A 19617-nucleotide genomic window follows, 5' to 3' on the forward strand; every position below is an offset into this window, starting at 1 on the left:
AAAGGCCAGTTCAACTCTGCAGTGTGGTTCATGCCCCATGCTCTTCCACTGTGGATCAGGCCAAGGCTGGGCTGAGACTGTTCCTGCTCAGCAGTTTTCCTTTCCCTCTTCTGCTTCCTTCCTTCTTTTACTGGTTTTTCTGGAAGTACACTCCCCCCCAGCCCCACCAAACAAACAGACAAACAAAAAACACTTCATGCCTGTCTCAGGCTCTGCTTTTAAGACAATGAATTAACTTCCAGATCTTTCTCAACAGAGAGCACCAGATTCTCAAAACAGTAAGTCCTACCACTTGTTCTATCACAAAACTTATTTTGGGCAAGTCACTCAAGCCTTTGATAGGTAAGAGAGTCCCTGAAAGCATTCCAGCTCAAGTCTGCCCCAGGAGGGGGCCACCCCGTGGAAGGACAGAGCTGAGCAACATGCCACTCAAAGGAAAAGCACTTAGAACCACTCTAGTCTTCTCTAATTTTATTACAGGGCATGTTGGGGACAAGGGAGGGAAGTGGCAGAGAAGTGACAGAGAAGTGACAGGAGGGCAGCCCAGGGCCCTCTCCCACCCTGAGCCTCAAGGCCTGGTGGGGGACAGGAACTGCAGAGGCATCAGATAAGGCCTCAGAAAGCCCAGGCCATCATTTTCCATGGGACCAGGCTGGCTCAGTGTGGAACTGGCCCTCCCAGAGCAGCGGGAGAAGGGCTCGCATGGGCTGCCCCCGCCACCTGTGCCTGACAGGATGGGGGAGGCACAGAGATAGCATCAGATGCCCTCCCTCCCAATAAAGGGCATGGGGGATGGGGACACTTCCTCCCAGGACACAGGGAGCCTGGCTGAGCTGGCTGGCTCATGCCCCATCTGGTCTGGAGGTCAGAGGGGAGTGAGACACTCTGGTTTGAAAGGCCTTCCTTTCCACTTTGGGGAAAACAGGCAGGGAGAGAGGCGAGGGTGCCGTGCCAAAAAGGACCCCCAAATCCAGACGCAGGCTTTGGAGCCTCACATGTGGGTTTGAATCTCAACTCTACCTGTCTGAGTGACCCTGGGCAAGTCACTTCACTTCCCTGAGACTCAGGTTTCATCAAGATAGGAACAATGAGCATTTGCCTCACAGGCTTGTCGTGAGGATTAAGTGAGAAGGTGCATGTAATATTAGCGATGATTGGATGATACAAAATTGAACAAGGCTGGGCACGGTGGCTCATACCTGTAATCCCAGCACTTTGGGAGGCTGAGGCAGGTGGATCACCTGAGGTCAGGAGTTCCAGATCAGCCTGACCAATATGGTGAAACCCCATCTCTACTAAAAATACAAAAATTAGCCAGGCATGGTGGCATGCACCTGTAATCCCAGCTACTTGGGAGGCTGAGGCAAGAGAATTGCTTAAACCCGGGAGGTGGAGGTTGCAGTGAGCCAAGATCGCGCCACAGCACTCCAGCCTGGGTGACAGAACAAGACTCCGTCTCAAAACAAAACAAAATTGAGAACAAGACTGGCTGGAGAAGGCTCAGTGGGCACGCCCAAGGCAAGTGGGGTAACTCGGCAGATAGAAGGCCCAGGAGTGGCTGCGGAGATGTCTGCCTTCCTTCTTCCTCTGCCAGGTTGAGTGAGCCCCGGGTGGGGTGAGGGGGTGGGGAGACAACTGGGGGCTGGGGAGGGGGCAGCCTGACTTCAAGGCCTTAATGAAAGAGAGTGCAGGCATGCCTGTGGGCCTGCGTGGAGGATGGGACAGTGTTGGGGATCATGGATCCTCTGAGGACTGTTTTTAAAAAGCTGAAGAGGAGAAGGAAGAGAGGACTACTTCTTCCCATAGGTGCAGCTGCAAAGACATCAAGCTGGACCCATCGAGGATTTCGGATTCAGCCATCATGGGGCTGCTGCCGGGGAAGCCACTGCCCCTCCTTTCTCCTCAGCCCTGGGGTTATAAAAAAATACCTACAAACCATGAGAAAGTTTGTGTAAAAACACTTTTCTGCACATATAAAAAGAGAGACTGGCCGTGGTCAGTGGCTCAGGACGTGGACCAAAGTCCCAAGAGTGGCCAAGGGGAGTCCGTGGTGCCCCAGAGGTAGAAGAGCTAGCCTGGGGCACCCCCGGTTGCCTGGACAGCGCCGGCTCTGGAGAAGGCTGTGGTCTTTGGCTGGGTTGTGCTTCTGTGGATGCGAGGTCTGAGGGGCAAGAGGGGTGGCAGGAGCGCTGGCTCCCGCAGTCCTGTGCAGACCCTGTGCTAAGGTACGCGGTGGGAGTGCCTTGGCCCTGGGCCTCGGGAACCCCCTTAGTGAACCCCATTGCTAAAGGCAGAAACCCCTTCACAGTAAACTTCCCCAGACAGCTGGTCAGTGGCGTGGTCAGGGAAGCCGCAGGGGGTCCCGTCTGATTTCCACTCTGATGGGGGGTTCTGCCCAGAGGCTGCAGAAGACTGGCTCCTGCTGAGACCGACCCCAGCTGGGGACATCAGGCACAGGAGGGCAGTCGGGGGCATGGCCAGGAACGAAGGCTCTAGATAAACAGGAGAGCCGCCTTGGCAGCCTGGCCCCTCCTGGCTGGGGCTTCTTGATGTTTCCTGTGGGAAGGGCTGAAAGCAAGGAGAGGGTGGTGGCCCCGTCTTCCTAGCCTGCTCCTCCCTCCATTCTCCACCCCACAAGGGCCTAGACTGTGCGGCTGGCTGGGAAAGGTGCAGGGAGTTCACCCAGGCCCTGATCTGGGGGGTCCAAGCAGCTTCCAGAGCCAAATGGGTAGGGAGAGCCGAGTGACAGTCAGAGCTAGAGGTTCCTCTGCTCAGTCAGCCCAGGCACCCCTTGTCTACCCGCCACCATGGAGCCAAGGCTGTGGCGGCCACCCTCAGTGGATCTTGTACCCCACAAGGCAGCCTAGGAGTGGGGTGGGAGTGGGCGGCATCTGCAGTCTGAAATGGGCTGAGGACCACTCTGGCTCTGAGGCGTGGGGGCCTGTGCATCAGATCCCATCCGGCCCCGCAGGCACTCTAGGGCTGGAGGAGGGGCAGGCCACGCTGGAGTCCCTCCTTCAGGAACTGCATGTAGGTGGCCGTGGACGGGTCCTCAAAGGTGGATGAGAAGCTGAAGAGATTGCTCTCGACTTCCTCGGGCTTCATGGAGGTGATGTCCAAGAAGTAGTTGGCATTGATGTGGTGGACCTGGGAGAAGGGTCAGGTGAGGAGGGTGGGGCGGAGGGGGGCCCCCAGGCTCCCTGTGCCCTCTGTTCTATGGGGAGAAGCAGGGACACTATCAGGCCTTGACTGTCCTTGTCTGAGGTGGATGGTGGGCAGGCAGTGCTGCCGTAAGCCCTCGCCAGCACCCGACACCATCTCATCACCCTGTGTCTGACGAGGGGGCTCCTCCCTGCCTTGCCTACCAAGTGAAAACCCAACACCTTCCAAAATCACCTCTTCCACTAGCCCTCTCCCCCGCCCCCGAAATGACCTCTCTCCTCTGTTCCTGTGACCCCAGACTCCATCCTGAACCCCGTGCTCCCTTCTCTCACTGCGGCCTCACACTCGATGGGCCTCTCCTTTGGCCTCTCGCTCCAGAGAGTGAGCTCCTTCAGCACAGGGCCGTGTCTTTATCTTTGTGCCTGGCACAGAGTAGGTGCCCAGTAGATGAACAAATGAATGAATCAGCATTCAATCAACATTCATAGGAATGGGAGGCCTGGTTCTCCCAACCAGGCCCAGCCTCATCCAGTTCCCCAACACCGTCTCATCACCCTGTGCCTGGGACAGCAGATGCCTTCTGCCTGGTGCCCTTTCCTTTACGCCAAGCCCTCACTGGACACCTCTCCCGTGCCATCCCCTGCTCCTGAACTGCTCCCGTCCTAAGATCCTAAGGAAGCTGGCCCCCTCCTACAGTCCTGGGTCCCACACTAACCATGCCTTGGGACATAAAGGATAAGGGGTCGCTTTGATCAGAAGAGCTAGAGATCTGAGGCTCAAGGGCAGGCCTCGGTTCAAAGCCAGCTGCACTTAATTGACTGCAACATTTGTCCAGTCTCTGAACTTTTCTGGGCCTCCTTCCTTGTTTATAAAATGGGTATTCATGATCATCCATCTCCCAAAGCTGCTGTGAGGCCCCAGTGAGAAGACTTGCTGAGTAAGTCTTCTAGGTAAGGGGCCCTTAGGGAGAGGTGGGGTCTTGAATCTTGGCTCAGGGCCCTCTCCTGGTCTTCTCTGTCACAAGGCCTGGCTCCTCCCTCCCTTTCCATCCCAGGACTGGCTGCCATGGTCCAAGGCGAGCCTTCCCTTCCAGGCCGTGTTTCTAGGGAGGCGCTGGCTCTGCCTCGGGACTGTGCTCACTGCTGCGCAGCCCCCGATGACCAACACCTGCATCACAATTCCTGTTTCTACGTGGGGACAGCGGAGGCTTAGACCGGGTAAGAGACCAGCTTGCGGCTTTGCAGCCAGGAGGTGACCCGAACCCTGATGAAGCCTGCACATCCACGCCTCCTGCTGGTTGCTCCCTGGGCCCCGAGGTGCCTGGGCCCTGTGGGGTCTGGGTGGGGGTGCCTACCACGGTGCCATTGGGCAGGCAGATCATCATCTCCACGGGGAAGCTGTACTTCTCCAGGTGCAGGCCAGCCAGCTTCTGGTGGGACGGGTTCTCCTGGTTGTTCTGTGGGGACAGTTGCACACTCCTGATGCCACGGCCCCCACCACTGTTCTGGACGCTGCTGCTCCTGCCCACCTGCCCGCTCACCTGCAGCTCCTCCAGCTCCTTCACCAGGGACCAGGTGCTGATGAAGCTGTCATTGAGCAGGGTGAGGATGGGCGAACTTTCCAGGACAGTCTCCCGGAGAGTCCGCCCCGAACCTGTTCAGGAAGAGGAAGAAGCTGGAAGACAGAAGGCTGAAGCGCCCTCACATCTTGCTGGGGTGCAGTCTTGCTTTGGGGAGACCTCATGGGCTGCAGGACAGTCTCTGCACCCAGGTGAAATAACAGATTCAAAGAGCCTGAGGCAGAGTAGGTGCTGAATAAATGGTAGTTGGGATTAACATCAATGATATACCAGCATCCTGGGCTGAGATTAGGGTTAGGGGTTCTACCTGGCCCCGGGGACTTGCAGACAGTGACAGCTTCTTAAAGCCAATGAATGCTCTGTGTCCCAGGGCCTTCGCACAGGCTGTTCCCTCTACCTGGATCACTCCATCCGGTCACTTGACAAACTCCTACTCATCCTTCAAAGTCTCAGTGTAAATATCACTGTCTTCACAAAGCCTTCCCTGACCCCCGGTTATACACTCTGGTGCCACTCTGGACTGTCCCCTGTAGAACACTCACCGTGCTTGTACTGACTCATTCGGTGTCTGCCTTTGCACTGTCTCCGTCTTTGAGGGCAGGGACCCCTTCTGACTTCCTCACTGTGGGACGCCAGCACCCAGCCCACTGCTGCACTGATGGTTGACGGGGTGAGGGCGGGGCACTGTTTTGTTCATCTTTGTCCCCACTGCCAGACACCCAAAGAACATTGCATCTAGGGGGCCTCTGGTGAATTTCCTGAATCAATTAACACAAGCCCAGCGTCTGGCCCGATTTTCTCTCTTACACGCATATAACACTTTACAGTGTATGCGGCACTTTCACCTCCATGTCCACAGCTCTGAGAGCTAAGTGTGTTATCCCCTCTTACTTTTGAGAAAACTGAGGCTCAGGGAGGGGAAGACACTTGGTCAAGATTATCAAGCTGACAATGGCTGTGTTTGAACCCAGTCTGCCAGGGCCCTTTCTTTAGCATCTGGTAGCTCCCTCTGGGCTCAGCACAGAAACCACCAAGCCCTCACCCCACACCCCTACCATGAGCAATCCCCAAGGCCCTCACGACTCAACAGGAGAGTCCCATTGGTCTCAGAGCCTCTGGTACCCCATAAGGTGTGGACTTTCCCACTGCTCCCCTTAGATCCAGCCGGGCCCCTCACCTCAGCAGGACTGGTCGTCCAGGGCCCCCCACAGCAGGATCGAGTGCACCAGCTTGTTCTCAGCCTTGGCTCGGTCGAAGGCCTCAGTGAACGGCAAGTAGGAGACCTGGGGCCACACCGAGACAGAGCAAAGCCATCATCAAAGCGGCCAGGGTCCCACTCAGGGGCTGTGAGTCTGTAGTGTGTGCAAGTATGTGTGTGTGTGCGTGTTTGAGTTTGTGTGTGGGCATATATATTTGTGTGTATGTTTGTGTATATGTACTTTTGTATGTGTATATGTTTGTGTATGTATATGTGTGTGTGTATATATGTGTGTTTGTGTGTGTGTGTGTGTAGGCATATATATTTGTGTGTGTGTTTGTGTATATGTACATTTGCATGTGTATATGTTTGTGTATGTATGTGTGTGTATGTTAGTGTTATGTGCATGTATGTGTGTGTATGTTAGTATGTGTTTGTATGTATGTGTGTATATGTTAGTGTGTGTGTTTGTATGTATGTGTGTATGTTAGTGTGTGTATATGTTAGTATGTGTGCATATGTTAGTGTGTGTATGTTTGTGTGTTTGTATGTATGTTAGTGTGTGTATGTATGTGTGTGCGTATATGTTAGTATGTGTATATGTTAGTGTGTGTATGTGTGTTATGTTAGTATGTGTGTGTGTTTGTGTGTGTATATATGTTAGTGTGTGTGTATATGTTAGTGTGTTTGTATGTATGTGTATGTATATATGTTAGTGTGTGTGTTTGTGTGTGTGTGAAGGGGGTGCTGCTGAGCCAGGAGATGGATGTCTCTTCCAAGTTCTATTTATTATTATTTTATTTATTTATTTATTTTTTTTTAGATGAAGTCTCACTCTGTTGCCCAGGCTGGAGTGCAGTGGTGCAATCATAGCTCACTGCAGCCTTGAACTCCTGGGCTCAAACAGTCCTCCTGCCTCAGCCTCCCCAAAGCTTTGGTACTACAGGTGCATGCTACTGCCACCCCCAGGTAATTAAAAAAATTTTTGTGTAGATATGGGGTCTCGCTATGTTGCCCAGATTGCTCTTGAACTCCTGGCCACAAGTGATTCTCTGCCTCAGCCTCCCAAAGTTTTGGATTACAGGCATGAGCCATTGCACCTAGACTCTTCCTCCAAGTTCTGAATGGCAGCGGGGAGGCCCCGCTGGCACACGCTGGGCCCAACAGTGAGACAGCCTCAGTAGCAAGCCCTGCCCACATGCCAGCACCTGTGCCCAGCTGCTGCTCCACAGCTCCCAGCCTCTGCCCATGCAGCCTGACCCTGGCCTTCACCCCTGCCCAGCCTCACCTTCTTGAAGGGGTACATGGCCACCTCCAGGCGCCGGGCAGCCTCCTCCCAGTTTAGCTCCTGCTGCCACTTGATCTCCTCAAACACAAACTGCAGGGGCTCCCCCGAGGGCAGGTGGCTGTCGATCATGCTGCCATCCTCATCCAGGATCACGGAGGGCACTGAGGGGCCCTTGGCCTCCAGCTCCATCTGGGCCAGAGGTCAGTGGTGGGGGGAAGGCTCAGAGATGGGCAAGAATCCTCAGGGGCTCCGTCACAGACCCTCCAAGAGGCTCCACTCATTGCAGAGGAAGGGCGGGGCCCTGCAGCCGAGCCCACCTGGATGGGAGCCTCCTGTGTGCTCACCTGGGGTATGTAGCCGATGTCCACCTCCATGTTGCCGCTTTCACTGGCCCCATAAAGCCACTCCATGTCCACATTCAGAGACCTAGGGATGGCCAGGGCAGAGTGACACCATCATCAAAGCCCATTATCTGTGTCACATTTTATCTCACATAATACCTGCAACTGTCTCCATTTTCCAGATGAGAACACTGAGGCTTCTCAAGGTGAACGCCTGCTCTCAGGGCCACTGGGATTCTGGCTGCAGAGCCCTGGCCCTCTTCCCCACCAGGCTGCCCCTTCCTAAGGCACTGGAGCCACTTCACCGTCTGCCAGCCCTGCCCCTCACAATTCACAAAGAGCCTGCACAGCCATGGCCTGTGTACTCTCCAGGACCCTTCAAGGCAGAGAGATGGCCAGTGCCTCACGGCGGGTCACAGGATAGGGCAGGAATGAAAATGAGCACCGTGGTCCCTGCACAGGCCTCTGGCGGGCGGCAGGAAATCTGAGCCGAGCAGTGCAATCTGCAGATCCGTCGCACGGGGGAGCCCCAGCACTGACAAACCACCACCCCCGCAGCAGGTGGCACAGAGGGCAGAGCTAGGTACCCCCCAGGGGTCAGCAGTCCCTGATGCCAGGTCCTCAGACATGAGCCCAGGAACAGCTGGTCCTGGAGCTGGTCACTGCCTATCTCCTCCTGTCCCCTACAGTTCAGGCCCCCTCCTCAACAACCCCGGGATGGAGGCAGGTGTGCCCAGCCCTAGGTGAGCGGATGGAGGGCTTGTGCCCTCCTCTTCCTTTTCCCTTTGACCGGGAAGCCCCTGCCCTGCCCACTCTGGGGAGGGAGGGAAGCCACCCCCACTCCTAGGGCAATTTTCTCTTCCCATGTTATCCCAACCATCCTCTCACGCCTGCCCTGTGGGTGAAATAGGCCAGGAGTCAGTCTCCCATCTGGCAGATGAGGAAACAGGCCTACAGAGGGCCAGGGCCTTGCCCACAGCCACACAGCCAATGGGTTCCACAGCTGAGACTTAACTGCAGACCTCCTGGCTCCCAGCCAGGTCTTCTCCCTGTAGAGCGGTCACTCGGGCACACTAGGTGGCCACTTGCTATCAGTTAGGAATCTGGACAAACTTGAAGCCAGGGCCTCCTGGGTCCTCTACTCTGCTGACAGGTGGCCAGCCCTGAGGAGGTGAGGCAGGCAGGTGGCTGGTGCAGCACCGTCCCGGAAGCCCCTCTGGGGCTCTGCAGCAGCGGAGGGCCTGCCCTTGGCCTTTGGATGTGCTGTTCCTCTGTCTGGCAAAACCCTCAGAGCCCTGATCTCTGCTGAGATGACCTTTTTCTTCTGGGAAGCCTTCCTGGACCCCACAGCTGGGTCCCTGCCTGACTGCTGGCCTTCCCCTTGGTGGCGCGCACAGGCTGCGGTTACAGCTCTGCCTGGGGCCTGTCAGCAGTGTGAGGGCGGGGAGGCCCAGCTTCAGGAAGGGTCTGCAGGCTGCTGCACTGGGTCCCAGGCACAGAGGTGGAGGGCCAGGCCACGGGTGCCTGGGAAGAGCTTGTGGGTGATCAGCTCATCCTCTTGCCTGCCTCATGCTGCCTCCTGCCATGTCAGCCCCACGAGATGGGCTCTGGGGAGCAAAGGAGGGGCCAGAGACAGAAGAGGCCTCTAGGCTCCTGGAGCTGGGGAGCAGGACAAGCTGTAGGAGGGAGCCAAGGCTGGGCCAGGGTCAAGCTCCCACCTGTGGTTGGGCACGAAGAGCCGGAAGTCGCGGACGTGGGTGGCGTCTTTGGAGAGGATGATGTGGCCGGTGAACTGACCAGGGGAGAACCAAAAGGGGAAGTCGGGCGGCTCACTGAGCTGGAACTCGGCATGGATCCTGTGGGGAAAGGGATCTGCTACACCAGAGCTGCCCACCTTCTCCCCAGGAGCCCGGGAAGACTTGGCCAGAATCATCAGGGAGAGGAGGCCGAGTGTGGGGGTGGAGGTGGATGGGCCAGGGGGCAGCAGCGAGGCCCTCCAAATGCTGCTCATCCTTCGAGGGTCACATGCCCCTCCTCCGGAAGCCCTGCCTGGACCCCCTCCCCAAGCCCCCACAGCTTCTGGAAGGCATGTGTGACTGGGCATCCTTCCTGCTTCTGTGTGGATGGCACAACCATGGCTACCAGCCCCGTGCAAAGCAAGTTCCACAGCTTTTCTTTCTGAACCCCCACGTGCCTTACGAGGAAGTCATCAGCACCCCAATCTACAGGTGAGAAAACTGAGGCTCAGGGAGCCCCAAAGCTGCTTGCCCGAGACAGCAGGGGGAGGAGAGGTGGAGTTGGGGGGCTCAAGCCGGGCCCTCCCCTCTGGGCGCTGTGCCGTCCGTGCCTCCCCGGAGCTCCAGGCCGGCCCGTGTGGCCCACTCACCGGAACATCACAGTGTAGTAGAAGTCGCTGATGGCGGTCAGGCAGGCCACGGCTCCCTGAGGGGCGAAGCGGGTCTTCACAAAGGGCCGAGGGTGGAACATGCTCAGGAGACGGTGGATGATGACCTGGGGGTGGCAGGAGGCATGTGCTGGCTTGCTGGGTCCCGCCGGGCCTGGATCCACTGGGGCGGGGGTCAGCCCAGACCCGAAGGCCCAGGGGCCCCATGGGGAGGGAGCAGGTCCAGAGGGAGGCAGGAGAGCAGGTGGGGCAGGCCTGGCACTGGGGTCCAGGCGCAGACAGAGGGGTGGCCACTCCTGGGCTGGGGCGGAGGGGCCCCACGTCGCACCCCAGCTGTCCTCACCTCCTTGCCCTTGGGCGGCGGCGGATAGAAGCGGTTGTTGGACAGGTAGCCAGTGAACACGCTCAGCTCACCGGGGATGATCCACCAGGGCTCGCCCAGCTCCTGGCCTGGCGGGGGAAGGAAGGGCTGGAAGTGGCGGGCGGCAAACACTGCACTTGGTGAGGCTGCGGCTGTCCAGTTTCGGAGGCCGGACAGGGCGAGGCGGGAGACCTGAGGCGGGGGAAAGCAAAGCTCCAGGAATCTGAGAACCATGACTCCGGGGCCTCCTCTAGCATGTGAGTGGGGGTCTCAAGCCCCGAGCCAGCCCACACCAAGGGAGCAGATGGACCCCAGGGAGGTTCCTGCCTTGGTGATGGCCATAAGCTTAGCGATATCCCGCCAGAGAGAGGCTCGCCTCCCTGCTGCAGTGCCTCTCAGCCCACCCAGGCGCAGCCCAGGCCACAGCAGCTCGCTCGAGGGCAGGCTTGGAATGGGGGTGGCGGGGCTCTGTGCCTCAGACAGTCCCACCTCCATCCTACGCATAAGCCCGTGGGCCAGCCCTGGGTGCCACCACCCTGCCTGGCTTCCCTGGCCCTCCGGCAGCCCTGCTCTCCCTCCCCAGTCTCCCCTCCGAGCCTCCTCCCAGGGACTAATGTCCCACTGGCCAGTTCAGGGCTTCGGCTTGGAGCTAAGTCCGATGAGGGTGGCGGCCAATCATGTTTGACGTGAAATCTCCAGGGTCAAGAGCAGGAGGAGACCACAGGGAAGGGGAAGGAAGGCCACCCCCAGAAGGGCCCTGCCTTAAGTACAGCCTGCCCCACCCTGGGCAAAAGGCCTTCCCTAAGCCCGAGTCCTCATCAGTGACCTGCCTCGCCTCTGTCTGACAAGCTGATGGCTCGGAGAGGATGCTCAGAGACCACAGAGCTGTCTACACGTCGGCCAGCACTTGGGGAACAGCAGGTTCCCTCTCCTGTCGCCACCTCCCTGGCAGCAGGAGCTCAGGCTTGGTGGGAGGTGGGAGGAAAGCAGTGCAGGGAGCTCCCACGGAGATTTAACAGGCGGTTCTCAAGGCAGAGCTGGCTGTGCGGGGCTGGGCCGAGCCCGCCCTCCTGGGTCCTGCTTGTAGGCTTGCCACCTCCTGCAGGGGGCCTGCCAGCGATGGGTGCTGGGCTTGGTGGGGCTCTGCTCGGGGCCAGGGCTGGGGGTGCTGCTCCTGCCTCACCCCAGTTCTTGCTGTCTGTGGAGACTTATCTGCTCAGACCAGCCCATTACTGCCAAACCCATGAAGATGGGTTCCGTACCTCCTTTTGTGGAAGGTCAGACCCGTTTCGACCACTTCCTGGACTCCTGCCTATCTATCTGCTGCACTGTCTCCTTGGCTGAGAAGAACACGTTTATTCATTTGTTCATTCCACAAAATGTTTTATGCACCTACTGTATACGAAGTTTCTATCAGGGTACACTGTGCACCCTGTCTTCTTGGAGCTTATAGTGGGAGATGGCAAGTAAACAGGAACCAAAATGGGCAATGCCCTTCCCTGTGAGCTCCTCCTTGGAATTTCTGTCCCTCCCTGAACCTGCAGCGATGAGGTCAAGAAAGGGGCTCCCAGCCAGGCATGGTGGCTCACGCCTGTAATCCCTGTACGCCTGTAATTTGGGAGGCCAAGGCAGGTGGATCACGAGGTCAGGAGATTGAAACCATCCTGGCTGACATGGTGAAACCCCATCTCTATTAAAAATATAAAGAAATTAGCCGGGCGTGGTGGTGGGCACCTGTAGTCCCAGCTACTCGGGAGGCTGAGGCAGGAGAATAGTGTGAACCCGGGAGGCAGAGCTTGCAGTGAGCCAAGATTGCGCCACTGCACTCCAGCCTGGGCGACAGAGCGAGACTCCATCTCAAAAAAAAAAAAAAAAAAAAAAGAAAGGGGCTCCCCAGCACTGATTCCCTGGGCTGGGCCAGGTGGCAATTCCGCCACAGGCGCCAGACTCAACGTCATTCCCAAGTTTCTTTTGCCATGTGGCTGCCAGGCTCTAGAGTTGGGCACTGCCAAGGGGCTGCTGCTGGGCAGCAGACATCCAACATCCCCTGGGGACCTCAACTTCAACATATGCAGACTGACCTCATTCTCTACCCCCCACTCCCTCCCCGCCTACAGTCCCCATCTGGGCAAGCAGCCCACCATGCCCCTGGTCACCAGCCAGAAGCCTGAGTCATCCAACTCCTGCCCACCCACTGTCCATGAGGAGCCGCTCCCTGCCCTTCCTTCCCCAGCATCCTCCAGGCTGCCCTTACTCTCCATCTCCTCTCCCTCTCCCCTCCAGAACTGGTCTTCTTGCCTCCCATTTCTCCCCATTCTACCCATGCCCCGTCCCTGGCCTGGAAAGCCCATGTCTGATGAGGAAGCTGTCTTATTTAAAATCTGCGCGGTATTCAGCCGCCACAGAGTGAAGGCCAAAGGCAGGCAACAAAGCCCTTGGTGGGGTCTGGCACCTTCTCTCCTGGCCCCACTGACCGGGACGCCCCTGTGTGGGTCCTGCATGCCCCATGGGCCGAGACACACCCGCTGCCTGGCCTCGGTGACCAGCCTGGCACTCCTGCCTTCAGGCCTCTGTTCGTGCTGAAGTGGCATTGGCTGAGATGAAAAGGCTGGGTCGGGCTGTGTGGGCTGGGCACAGAGAGGCAGTGTTCCTGGCAGAGGGAACCGCATGTGAGAAGGCTCCCAGTTGGAAGAAAGCCTGGGGATTTGGAAGGAAGGAAGTCTGATGTGGTTGGAACAGAGGAAGCCCACAGAGGGGAGGAGAGAGTGGGAGAGAGTGCAAAAGGGCAGGCAGGGGCTGAGGCAGCTTCATCCTCCAATGTGCTCAGGACCCTGTCCAAAGGGCCTTGGGTTGGGGAGGGGCTGGCAAGGAGAGCATCTGTCCACCTCCTACCTCCACCTTCTCAGGTGCCTTCCCCACCCCACAGCCCTCTGCTGGGGACCAAACCTCAGGTCTAGATCATCAGAGTTCAACAGAGTACCTATCAGGAGCCAGGCATCATGCTATGCCCCATGGGGAAGAGATGGATGTGCGGGATGTAATCATCGTAGTATGTGGGACGGCTGCACTAACAGGGTTTCTACTGCACTGCTGCTTCCTCCAAGACCCCCCCAACCTGTGCTCAGTCACCCTGCTGAACCCTCCTCATCCTGAGGTCTACCAGATGTCACTTCCTCTAGGAAGCCATCCCAGATTCCCCAGTCTGGGGCAGAAGCTAATGCTTCTCTCTCCTGCTCCCCCAGCAGGCTGTATGCCTGGACAGCAGGGACAACATCACAGCCACATGGACCTCCAGGGCCTGGCATGGGGCCTGGCTCCAGTGGGCACACAGAGGGCAGAGGAAAGATGGATGAATGGAGCAGAAACTCATCCTCAGGATGCACATAGATGACCCCGCTGCCTGTGGTCCCCAACTCACCCCTAGGAAGCCATCTTTGCTCTTGGTCATGGTCTCCGGAAGCAGAGGCTGGAATCGGGCTTCTATGGTGAGCGTCTCCTCGCTAGGGTCAGGGGGCAACTCCTCCTCCTCGTAGCTGGCCGCAGGAGTTGACCCTATGAGACACAGACATCGGAGACGCTATAGGGCTCACCTCTCCCTCGTCATCTACACTAGCTGGTGATTAACGGAGCCAGGCAGGGGGTGGGGGTAGCTGGGGTGTTAACAGTTAACAGTCACCAAAGTAACAACCAGTGTATTGCATTTTAGTTTCAGGATAGCCCAGGGAGGCAGATAATAACATGACCAACTCCATTTGACAAATGAGAAAGTGAAGGTTCAGAGAGGTAAAGTCACTTCGCCAGGTGACATAGCTAGATGGTGGGGGAATCGGGATTGAAACCCAGGCCTGTTTTACTCGAAACCCATGACCAACCAGGACCCTTTTCTAGGTCTTCTGGGACTGAGAGGAACCAGAGTAATGAATGAAGCAAGAAACAGAAACAGGCTCTTTGATGTCACAGGGAGAGCACTGGTTTGGGAGGAAGGAGACCCACCTTCCCCTGCTTTTTTTTGGTGGGGGGGCATTGCCCCGGCTGTAGGAAGGGCTGGACTGGCAGGGGCTGGATTTGATTCCTTGGATCTTTTCCTGCTCAGAGATCTGGCAAGTCTGTAACCTTCCCAGTATAGAAGGATTCATTTTGAAGGGCTAAGGGAGAAATGACGCCTATTTCAAAAGGGGTGAGTAATAGTCACCAGTAACAAAGTGTAGCCAGCAGAGGGCGGGGGTGGGTCTTGCCCTGTCTGCCCTCTCAGGGCAGGGTAGTGGTACAGAGATGATGCCTGGCATTTGCTGACTGACTGGCTAGCAGGCTGAATGATGCATTAAAGCAGTTCTCAACCAGAAGTCCTCAAAATCACCCAGGATGCCTTTAAACTACAGATGCTCGCAACCCACCTCAGACCTACTGAATCAGAATCTGCAGGGGTGAGAGTCTGGAAACTGCCCTTTTAATGGGCACTGCCTGCGGCTCCTGATGCAAATCCCTATTCTGAAGAATCACTTATTTCTGCATTTGTAAGTCAATGCAGTAAAACTTTCCAAAACGCAATCTAGAAACCCAAGAAGAAGGGAGCAACAGGAATATGCAGGGTCATTAGTCGGCCTTGCTTATTCAATTATTTTACTGATATCACAGATAAATATTAATAATAATGATTCCCAAGGCAGCTCATGCCTGTAGTCCCAGCACTTTGGGAAGCCGAAGCAGGCGGATCACCTGAGGTTAGGAGTTTGAGACCAATTTGGCCAACATGATGAAACCCCGTCTCTACTAAAAATGCCAAAATTAGCTGGGCATGGTGGTACACACCAGTAATCCCAGCCCAGCTACTCTGGAGGCTGAGACAGGAGAATTGCTTGAGCCTGGGAGGCAGAGGTTGCAGTGAACCGAGCACTCCAGCCTGGGTGACAGAGCAAGACTCCATCTCAAAAAAAAAAAAAAAACCAATAATAATAACGATTCCCCCACCACCTAGCTGTATGATCTGGGGAAGGGACTTCACCTCTCTGAGCCTTTACTTTCTCATTTGTCAAATGGAGTTGGTAATAATGTTATTAATTATAATAATAATACTCAGCATTTTACAGCCCTTTGGCTTTTTAATAAAAAGTTTTATTTCCTGACTTATGAGTAACATTTGCCCATTATAGGCAATTTGTAAAAATTTTAAGGGATAAGGTAGAAAACTAAACACACTCATAACTCTACCACATAGAACTAGTTGGCTCTATTTCCTGCTTGGATTTGATTTTTCCCCCCCTTTGATTTCTCAAAACTTGGTCCATTTTTGCATTCATAGCCTAGAGGTAATGGGGGAATTCTTTTACCCTGATGGAGAAAAAGATTTCTGTGCAAAAAATTAAAAGTGCACCTCAAGCTTAGCTAACATGTCATTATGAGAGAACTCTCACTCTGGCCACAAAAAAAGGACAAAGAGGTGGCTGTGCAAATGCTCAGAAGTGTGTGCAAAATAAAAAGTACAGGCAAGGCCACAAGGGGACGACCTGTTTATCTGCCCATCTGCTTTCATGACAGAACTGCCTGCCACCGAGAGACATTGATACACATCCACTCCAGCTCATTAGCATTTTTCATCCAACCTTCCTCCTCTAGCAGCGATCACAGGTCACCGGGCCAGCACGGAGCCAACCTACACAATACACTCCTGAAAAACAGCAGGCTCGTGACAGTGCTTTGAAGCTTATGCACCCGAAACAGACAGCATGTCTCTCTTGCCTTTCCCATCGATGACTGACTTACACCAGGCAATCTGGGTAATAAGTAGGTGCCCAAGATCCTGAGTTCAAGAAATGTCACAAGAAGTTGCAAGAAAATGGGCACACAGGTTGGGGTGGTGGTGGGGCAGCAAGTGAAGCATTTTATAATTCATTAGAATGTTTCAGCCCCTCATCTTTAACCAAATAAATAAATAAATAATCACTGACTGCACTAGGCAAAAATGATAGCAAGAATGGAATAGGAGGCCGGGCACAGTGGCTCACGCCTGTAATTCCAGCACTTTGGGAGGCTGAGGCGGGCAGATCACTCAAGGTCAGGAGTTCGAGACCAGCCTGGCTAACATGGCAGAACCCCGTCTCTACTAAAAATACAAAGTCAGCCCAGCATGGTGGTAGGTGCCTGTAATCCCAGCTCCTGGGGAGGCTGAGGCAGGGGAATTGCTTGAACCAGGGAGGCAGAAGTTGCAGTGAACTGAGATTGCGCCACTGCACTCCAGTCTGGGTGACAGAGCAAGACTCCATCTCAACAACAACAACAACAACAACAAAGAATGGAATAGGAATCTGAAAGCACCTAAGCAAAGTTTCAGATTTAGTAATAATAGTTATAGCTCCTGGCTAGGCGCGGTGGTTCACACCTGTAATTCCAGCACTTTGGGAGGCCAAGGTAAGAGGATCGTCTGAGCCCAGGAGTTTGAGACCAGCCTAGGCAACGTAGTGAGACTGCATCTCCACAAAAATAGAAAAATCAGCTGGGCGTGGTAGCATATGCCTGTGGTCCTAGTTACTCAGGGAGCTGAGGCAGGAGGATCAATTGAACCAGGGAAGTTGAGGCTGCAGTGAGCTGTGATTGCACCACTGCACTCCAGTCTGGGTGACAGAACAAGACCCTGTCTCAAAAAAAAAACAGTTATAGCTGCTGTCTATTGGAAATCTACTGTATATTCGTCACTGTGCATTTTTCTCTACTGAAACCTGTGAGCTGGTGCAGGACCCTGGAGCCAGATGGCCCCAGTTCTAGCCCTGGCTCCGCACCTTTCTAGCTTGGGAAACTGGGGAGCCTGCCTGTGCCTTAGTCTCTCAAACTATTAAACATAGGGATCATGACAGTGTCCATCTCCCAGGGCTACTGTGAGGTTTAAAGAGAGAACCCACATGAAGTACTTAAATGCCTGGCACAGAGGAGGTGGCCAAGGAATGTTTTTTTTTTGGTTTTTGCTTTGTTTGTTTGTTTTGAGACAGGGTCTCACTCTGTCGCCCAGGCTGGAATGTAGTGGTGTGATGTCAACTCACTGCAACCTCTGCCTCATGGCCTCAAGTGATCCACCCACCTCAGCCTCCCAAGTAGCTGGGACTACAGGCGCACACCACCGCACCCGGCTAATTTTTGTATTTTTGTAGGGATGGGGTTTTGCCATGTTGACCAGGCTGGTCTTGAACTCCTGGGCTCAAGCGATCCTTCCATCTCCCAAAGTGTTGGGATTACAGGCGTGAGCTACCTTGCAGACCAAAGAATGTTAACTATTATTATTGTTCACAAGTCTGAGAAAAACAGGCTCAGGGGTTGCTGGAGCAGCTCGCCCAAGCCACCAGCTACAAAGTGTCAGAGCTGGGAGGAGTCCAGGGCCTCTGAGATCCCACGAGCTTCCCTACACTCCAGACAGCCGCTCCTGCTCAGTGAAGACACCGTGGCCAAGGCGCCCTCCTCCCCAGCCGCCAGCCTCTCCTGGTACCTGTTAGCTTCTCAGCAATGGGTTTGAACTCCTCAGGGCTGATGTACATATCCCCGTCAGTGTCCAAGGAGGAAAAGAGAAAAAGGCCATCTGTCCCCAGGGTCTTCAGCGCCAGTTCCTGCTTGGGAGGAGAGACTGGGCTGGGCACCATTTGGCGGCCTGGTCTCCTGGTCCCCAACAGGCAGTTGCTTCCGGATGGAGCCCCTTCTCCCTCCATCTTCCTGAGTTCTCCCAGTGCCTCCCGGTCCAACTGTGCAAATGTTGCCTCTGAACTGCCCCAGAGCCTCCAGTCCCTCCTGGTCCCTGCTCATCCACTGTCTGGGTACGACTGCCCCCTCCCAGTTTGTCCCCACCCCGCCTTCGGCCTGGCCCTGGCTGCTTGGCCCTGTTCCTCCGGCATCTTCTGTCCTCTCCTGTGTCCCCTCCTCACTGTCCCAGGGCTCCCCAGTGCCCCTTTCAGACTCTGCGGGAACCAGCTTCGCTGTGTCCAGGTCACCCCTCTGGATAGAGACCCTTCCAGTCTGTCCCAGCCCCACACTGGCCTCCGTTCGCCTTCCCCCCATCAGCCCGGCCCCAGGCACCCCCACCCGCCTCCCGTGTCCCCTCCTTCCCGTGCTCCCTCCCGTCCAGTCCCCCTCCGCCCCCCGCCTCCCCCGACTCGTCCCTGCCCATGTCCCCCCTGCTGCCGAGGCTCGGTCCTTCAGTCCCCGCTCCCGCGCTCCCGCCCCGGCCCGCTAGGGCCCGGACCTGACGCGCGGCCGCCTGGGCCTCGGCGTGGCGGGCGCAGACCCGGACGGCGGCGGCGGCGGCGGCGGCGGCCAGCAGGGCTCCGAGCAGCGCCAGGGAGCGGGCGCGGCGGCGCGGTGGCGCGGGAGGCTGCGCGGCAGGGCCGGGGCTGGGCGGCCAGCGTTGGCCCGGCCGGGCCCGGCCCATGGCTGCGGCTGGCGGCGGCTGCCGGCGGCCCCGGACGCGAAGGAGCGGGGCGGGGCCGGGGGCGGGGCGGCCGGGGCGAGGCGGGGCGGCCTCAGGGGCGGGGCGGGGCGGCCTCAGGGGCCGGGCGGGGGTCGCTGGGTCCCAGCTTCGCTGTCCGGCCAGCGCCCGGGGCGGGGTCAGCTACACCGGAGCGCCAAGAAGGGCTGAGCGCGTCTATGCGGTCGGGTCCGTAGTCCCGGCCACCCCAGCCTCCCCAGGCCGCTTCCTGCCTCTCCGCGCCCCTTCCCGTGCTTCCGTTCCCAAAGCTAAGCCAGGCCTCTGCGGCCCACTTGCCTGGCCCAGCCCAGAGAGCGATTCCAGACTGGGGACTGGGACAAAGAAGGGGCTGGGGCCAGAGGCTGGGGAGAAGCCACACACCCTGTGCTCTCCTGGAAAAGGGGAAGTCGGGGGCCACTGGGGCCTCGTGTCCTCCTCTGCTGGCAGCCGTGCACGACGCCAGAGACTGCTGAGGGGCATCCGTCCATCCTTATCCCACCAGTTTCCTAAAGGTTCCTCTGTCATCTAGAGCAAGACAAATTAAAAAGAAAGCCCAGCCCCTGTTCCCCTCATGTGCAGTTGGGGGGCCACCTCCGCAGATGCATGGGTTATGGGGATTGGCCTTGTTCCAGGCACAGCAGGTGCAGCTCTGAACCTGCACTTCCCTGGGCCCAAATTTCCTCATCTCCACCAAGGAGTTAAAAGAGCCCCCCAACCCCCACCCTCGGAGCTCTGGTCTGGTGAGGGGAAGGCGAGGCTCCAGCCCCTCGGCAGCTGGAGCTACCAGAGGCCCTGGCTTTTCTGGAGAACAGCGCGTGGCACGCTTGGAGGAGGGCCTTGGAAA

General features: G+C 56.7%; 1 protein-coding gene across 3 annotated transcripts; it reads right to left on the minus strand.

Moving 5' to 3' along the window:
• Positions 1–454: 454 nt before the first annotated feature.
• SELENON (selenoprotein N) lies at positions 455–18759 on the minus strand. Of its 3 annotated transcripts, XM_055262726.2 has the most exons (13): positions 18552–18759; positions 17805–17922; positions 16860–16961; positions 13752–13885; positions 10316–10525; positions 9955–10079; positions 9287–9424; positions 7572–7653; positions 7228–7416; positions 5919–6024; positions 4703–4815; positions 4517–4618; positions 455–3147 (listed from the first exon to the last, which is right to left on the minus strand). In XM_055262726.2, the coding sequence occupies exons 1-13, from the start codon at positions 18735–18737 to the stop codon at positions 2977–2979; spliced, it is 1776 nt and encodes a 591-aa protein (XP_055118701.1). In that variant the 5' UTR covers positions 18738–18759; the 3' UTR covers positions 455–2976. The 3 variants fall into 3 exon arrangements, with proteins under 3 accessions (XP_055118701.1, XP_055118703.1, XP_063487626.1); XM_055262728.2 differs by lacking the exon at positions 16860–16961; XM_063631556.1 differs by lacking the exon at positions 16860–16961 and having other exon boundaries at positions 455–3214.
• Positions 18760–19617: the final 858 nt, after the last annotated feature.

The sequence above is a fragment of the Symphalangus syndactylus genome, chromosome 22 (assembly GCF_028878055.3).
Source record: "Symphalangus syndactylus isolate Jambi chromosome 22, NHGRI_mSymSyn1-v2.1_pri, whole genome shotgun sequence".
Taxonomy (NCBI): Eukaryota; Metazoa; Chordata; class Mammalia; order Primates; family Hylobatidae; genus Symphalangus; species Symphalangus syndactylus.